This window comes from Coffea arabica, chromosome 3c (assembly GCF_036785885.1).
Source record: "Coffea arabica cultivar ET-39 chromosome 3c, Coffea Arabica ET-39 HiFi, whole genome shotgun sequence".
Lineage (NCBI taxonomy): Eukaryota > Viridiplantae > Streptophyta > Magnoliopsida > Gentianales > Rubiaceae > Coffea > Coffea arabica.
The window spans coordinates 30,479,452-30,486,044 of NC_092314.1; the positions used below are offsets into that span (position 1 = coordinate 30,479,452).

Genomic DNA, 6,593 nt, shown 5'->3' on the forward strand with positions numbered 1-6,593 from the left:
ACAATATGCATACGTATGGCCAACAAATTCACCGGAGTGTCTAGAAATGCCCCCATCTGCAGCCTATCTTTTTGTAATTTTCCCTTTTATATGGTAAGAATTTAGTCAAAAAAGTCTACCTCCGCAATTTCTTTTGATTATTTTCATTGCCTATCAAGGAAGCTTTGGTTAAGTCATCAAAATCGCCTGCTAACTCAAGTTCTGGTTCTTCCTAAAGGACAAAGATTAAACCGGATGTCATCTTTCTACCTTGCTTCCGGCATAGAATTAGGTTGTAATGGATTTAAAAAAAAGTTTTTGGCATCTGAGATTGCTGACAAATCCCAACAGGCATAATCAAATAATTCCACCAACCATATCCAGTGCCAAGGCATCGGCACACCAGAATGGTATGAGGTTAATTAGTTTTGACTGCTTCGGTCAACGTATATGAACCAGAATGGATGACCATGACACAAAGATGGAATATGACTAAACATTATAATACCGGTTTTCACCGGGAGACCTTGAAAGTTTCACTCTATTAATACAGCCCCCAACTTCTCAAACCATCGTCCATCAAAGCATCTTTGTACGCAACAATCAGGCTTAAATTAATCTCTTCTTTTTCTGGTCAATTTTTCCCTTCAAATTCTCTAAGATATCATGGGTGTTATCACTTACGATCATGAGGTTATCACCTCAATCCCACCAGCAAAGCTTTTCAAGACTTTCATCGTTGATTTTGACAACCTCATTCCTAATATCTTGCCTCAGGCCTTCAAGAGTGTCGAAATCCTCCAGGGTGATGGTGGAGCTGGAACCATCAAACTCACCCATTTTGGCGAAGGTCAGTACCTTCCTGGTCTAGCCATCATTATCTAAATGCACGCGTCTTACTAATATGAATAGTATCAATTTTTAATGCATTATCATATATATTTAGATCCAGGAAATTCTTAAGTGCCAAAAAAGTTGAATCTCGAATATGTTCAAAGCCAATGAGAGACGCCGAATAATTACCCAAAGCGGAAGATGGGGAAATTTTGCAAATTTTGAAGTAGAAGAAATAAGGGGGGATGGATGGTGGGGCTAGTTACGGGATGGGGGAGTAGTGAGATGCAGGGAAGTTGGCGATTTGTGGGAATGAATTGAGCTGTTTGTTTGATCATCTGAGTCCCCTAGGCATGTTGAATGGATGGGGAGAGAAGAAAGAAATGGCTTTTTTAAAGCTGTGGAGTTATAGAAAATATGGTGACTTATACAGAGTGGAAATGGGAAGGAGGCAGCTGCGGCGGAGAGGCCTTGGCAAGGGATGACAGAGGACAAAATAAGAGGGAGAGAAACTAACAGCAGGGGATGGTTGTGGCAGAGAGTCGGGAAGGAGGTGGAGGTTGGAGGACATGGCAAAATATTATGGGTCTTTTTTGTAATTAACATAATTAATAAATTTCTTTTGAAATATTAGAAAACGGGGATGACTGTTGTTTGTGAGTTGAACATCTGCCGCCCTGCTATGACCTTATTTTTTTTGTAATTTTCTTTTAGTATGGATGTAAGAATAGAAAGGAAGTAGGGTGATTAGAACATGGTAACTCTAGGAACAGAATTAGAGTTTTAATTTGAGAAAATGAAATACATGTACATATAAACTTTGGAATCAAAATTAAATTTTTTAGAAAGTTTTTGGAGAGAGAGGCAAATAATTTAAAATACATAGAAAATTTTTTATATACTTAAAATTTTAGAGGGAGAAAATATAAATATCTAGAACTTAAGGGGGGCCGGGGCCGCCGGGCCCGCTGTGCTCCGTTAGTTCTGGGATTCCTAAAACCTATAATTTTTGTCCCCTTTCCTTTTGGCCTAGCATTGCAAAAAGATGCAATTGGTAACAAAATTTTATATATGCAGGTAGCCAGTACAAGAGCATGAAGACCCATGTTGATGAGCTTGACGAGGAGAATTTTGTCGTCAAATTTACCATTATTGAAGGAGATGTTTTGGAGGATGTGATTGAGAAAATTACTTTCGTGATTAAAATCCTACCCTCTGCTGACGGAGGATCCATTACCATAACCAGCAGCACATACTACACCAAGGGTGACGCCAAGATAAACGAAGAGGATATCATGTCTCGTAAAGACAAGGCTGCTGGAGTCTTCAAGGCTCTTGAGGCTTACTTCGATGACAACCCTGATGATTACTAAGTCTTTTTCATCAATTTCTGCACAAAGAAGAATAAGTCTAGTATGTGCGTCTTTAACGTGCCTGATTTTGAAACTTCAAAAATGCGATTTTTTGCTATGTCTTTTCTCTCTGGGGTATGCATCTTTCCAAGGCAATTAAATTAGTGCCTTCGGTTTCTTAGTAAATGCTACTTAAGTTTTGACTATCATGTTGCCTATTTTGTACCGTTTGGATTTGCAAAACAATACAGCAATATTTTTCAGCACCGCATTGAGTTATGTGCCAGGCGTATGATCAGTTCAACATTCTTTGCTGGCGGCAATGTCAGTACTTCCCCAAAAAGGCGGGCAGTGAGGTATCAACTTGATCAATCCCAAGTAATTCGAGAAGCTCCCTCGTGGATTAATTCAAGTCCAAAAATGAAATTCAATTATTTGACAACCTCAAATACAAAAAAGGTCCATCCAACTAACAAGAAAGGCATTCCTAAATTCTTCACTTGGATAGGGATATACAGTCAATGGATAATGATAGAATGAAAATAGAGGCTCTCTCAACGAAATTAACGTTGATCTATTCAAATCCAGATAACGCGTATGCTATGAAACAAGTCTGACTTTCGTTCCTGTTGGCTATAGGATTATCCTACTTATGTTGTTGAACATGAAATCTAGCGTGTTCCGTTTCTCGTGTCCCTTAATATTGATAAACAAATAAATATGGTAGTAATTTGAGCAAATATTTAAGAAACATATGTAAATAAATAGTAAGTATGATACTAATTCACATGCATCTTTCATAGTATGACGTGCAAGTTAGAATAGACTTTTAAAACTATTAAGGTTTTGAAACCCAGCTTGCTCATGGATCTAAAAAAGTTATTAAGTTTAGGGTCAGTGGTTCAATTGTTGAGGCAATCGTTATTGACTTGTGATATAACAATTATTTAAAAATATTAAATATATAAAATACATATCCAAACTATGAAAAAGATAAAAAAAAAAAAAGAATTTCCAAAGAGAAGAATATGCTAACAATTCAAAATGCACCGTATAAGTAACTTGTTGAAAAGAAAGAGTAGAAAAGGAAACTATATGTGAGGAATCAATGCATGCTTTATTGAGCGAATTTGAGATCGTAATTGGTTGTCGTTTAATGCTAATTATCGCTTGATGACGAGATTTGACTAAATTTGAAGTTGTTGGCCTTAATTGTTACATTAAGAGTAATAAACCGGCTGGTTCATCTAAAATCATTTTAATTCAACAATTTAATGGTTGAACCGGCGGGTTGAGCTAGGATAGGGTGGTTTTCTTTCATTTTAGGTTTGAGGACTTGACTGGACCACACGACAGGTCAGTCAACCATTTAACTAGCTCGACCCTCAGTCTGATCCATGCTTAAAGTCATGTTTAGTACAATACGGCTTCTATCATGTCTTGAAATTTCAAAGCATATTTTTTCTACCAGTTCATGTTATATTATAAGAACTAGTTATGATGGCCTACTTAGCGAAGTGTTAAGCATGTTAATAGGTAAGGAATAGATTGACTCAGTAAGATATATCAATACTAATCTCAGATTCAAACCCTCGTGAGTTTGAAAAATAAATGAGCATCCCGATAACCAAAGGGTACGGTATAATTAATATTCCACTAAAATCAAATTAAAAAACAATAGAAACATATGGAATTCAGAGATAACAATATACAATCCAATTACCATTTTTAAATTTAAAAAAATCAACATTAAAAAAAATATTGCGTACAAGAATTATGAATCACAAGCATAAAATATTATGAAGTAAATTTTATTTACTTCATGATTTTTGTCCATATTCAACACTCAGATTGCATGTGTGTGTTTGTGTGTGTATGTATGTGTGTCTATATATATATATATATATATATCCACACACATATGCATATAAATTTGTGTATGTGAATGTGTGGATGTACACATATATGTGTGTGTGTAACTGCTAATGGATAAATTGGTTTTCTCAACGGAAATTTAAAATCAAGCATATTAAAGGAAAAGACAATTTTCTCAATTTTCTCTTCTGGTTGCCATCTCATCCACGTGCCCTTCCCTAGGTAAAGGCATTTGGTTAGTCATCACATTCCAACCACTCTCAGCATGATGATTTGGCGGAAAGAATAATGCTTCTCCCTGAAGCACACCAAGTAGTCGTGATGGAAAAGCGTCTAGCCCTTAGAAGTTATTATCACGTGCAAAGATTTTTGGAAGCACCTATTTTCAAGAAGGGAATAGTCTCTCAATTTCATTATAATCCAGGTTATTTCTTCCTTTCTCTTATCCGCATTCCCTCAAAACTCTTTCTATTGCCTACCCAAAGAACTCCTTCACCTTTTTCGACAGCTTTTCAGAAAATATCACATTATCCTATCCTTTAATTTTTCAAGACTATTTGCATATCTATTTTAGTGTGACATTAACTCACAATGGAGGCGAACTAGACCAACAGTCAGAATTTACAACAGATCTTACAATGATTTGGCAATTCCCCTGATTATATTAATCAAAGTAATGTCCAGGGTAGAGCTGGCAATTTGTCCCAAATCCCAATGGGCTACCCATGCCCAAAGGAACTTTGGGCGGGATGGGTATTATAATTTGGTATTGGGTTTAAGTTGGGACACATCCCAACTATACCCATTAATGAATGGGAAAGGATGGAAAATACTTGGGTACCCATTGGGCTCAAATGGCAAGGGCTCCGTTTGGATTAACTGTTTTTGGTAGGTGTTTTTGAAATATTTTATTGTAGCCGTGTATATGAAAAATTTTTACTATAAAATTTTTTTGAAATATTTGATATACTAATATGGATGGGATGTTTCTTGAGTTATTGTATATTACTGTAACATTGTATTTGAAAAACTTATTTTTTGAAAAAATAGTCAATCCAAACGGAGTCTTAGATTCAAAAATTATCTTTAACAATTTTTATAGTCATACCAGCGAATCTAATCTAGTAGTCTTCCTAGTCATTATCCACAAGAATTTCCAGCATTTCAGTTAGTTTAGACCTGTCATCCTTGGACAATGATGAGGATAAATATTCAACATCCTAAGGACCTTGGCCATCTTGATATATGTTGGAATATGGCTGTATATCTATCTTTTCCTTTATTTGTTAATCCAATTTTTGGTGGGAATCTTGAGTATAAAGCACTTGCATGTTTATTTAATAAAACTAAAAGAAATTTAATAAATCAAAAATATTAAAATTATATAAAAAATAAAAAATGAATTAAAGGAAAAAAATATGTAGAAAATGAATTTGGGTATTGGGCGGGATGAATCTAAACCCATCCCAAAATGATCCCGCCCAAGTTAGTCCCAAAACACATATGGGTAAGGTTGGACCCAAACCCATATGACTCGGTTCCATCTCAAACCCAAGCAAATCCCGCCCATCCCGCCCATTTTGCCACCTCTAGTCCAGGGTGATATAGGGAACAATGCATTTGTCCCACATTCGTGACATTCATGACATGTCACTATACATGATCGGTCACAGACAAACATTGTGGAAAATCTGTTCGCATACCAAGCGAAATGGATGCAATTTGGACTAGATATGTTCAAAACTATGGGAATTGACATTCCCATGGAAACAATTCCAATGGCAGTACTCATGGGAACCAAAAAAAGGTGAACCTTCTCATCCATTATCTGCAAAATTGTTGGAACATCTGTTTAATTATAACTAGAGAGAAGATTGCAGCTCATATAAGTCCTACCTCCTACCAAGTCCATATATGTTTGAAGACATTGGACCTTATCTAGAACCAGAAGATTATGATTCTGGTGAACAAGATTTTGATGATTCATTTCTACACACTTATAAATATCATTAGTTCATTCATCATTGATTTTTTCATCATCAAAGCAAAGGATTTTACAATAAATCGGTTAACATTCTCCCCCTTTTTGTCAATGACAAACCAATGATGAAACAAAATAGCAAGGATGGAGAGTAATCAAAATTTCTCCCTCTTTTGTCATCAGCAAAACAATAACAATAGCTCTCCCTGAGAAAGTGCACCTACCCAGGAAATATGTGACATAAGACTAAGAATAGAATACAAAAAGATAAACTGAAGTAAAAATGCATTTAAAATTTAAAGGATATTCAGCAATTGTAGTCAAACAAAGTAAAAGTGCGGTGTCCTATTCAGTTTTAAGATTGAGAAATCCAAGTCTCAGGAATTCCTAAAAACTAGAGAATTAGAGGATTGATCATGCTTTTTCTCGGCTTGTATTTCTCCAGTTCTTTTTCTCTTCTTGGTCTTCACTTTCCTAGTGGCAGATGAGTCACCCAAAGTCTCAACATCTCGAGGAACTTCTTGAACAATGATACTTGGACCTTTAATGGCTTCATGGAAAACATCTTGATC

At 35.8% G+C, this 6,593-nt stretch overlaps 1 protein-coding gene across 1 annotated transcript; it reads left to right on the forward strand.

Annotated features, from left to right (window-relative positions):
* The first annotated feature begins 456 nt into the window (after positions 1-456).
* LOC140037681 (major allergen Pru ar 1-like) lies at positions 457-2,431 on the forward strand. The gene is made up of 2 exons (XM_072082537.1): positions 457-829; positions 1,891-2,431. Exons 1-2 carry the CDS (start codon positions 646-648, stop codon positions 2,184-2,186), a joined length of 480 nt encoding a protein of 159 aa, XP_071938638.1. The 5' UTR covers positions 457-645; the 3' UTR covers positions 2,187-2,431.
* The last annotated feature ends 4,162 nt before the right edge of the window (positions 2,432-6,593 follow it).

What these genes read in the sequence shown, in the direction of transcription:
- LOC140037681 (XM_072082537.1), top strand. Translation starts at nt 646, where the DNA reads ATGGGTGTTATCACTTACGATCATGAGGTTATCACCTCAATCCCACCA. An exon ending in ACTCACCCATTTTGGCGAAG is followed by an intron (nt 830 to 1,890) that starts GTCAGTACCTTC and finishes TTATATATGCAG; the next exon opens with GTAGCCAGTACAAGAGCATG.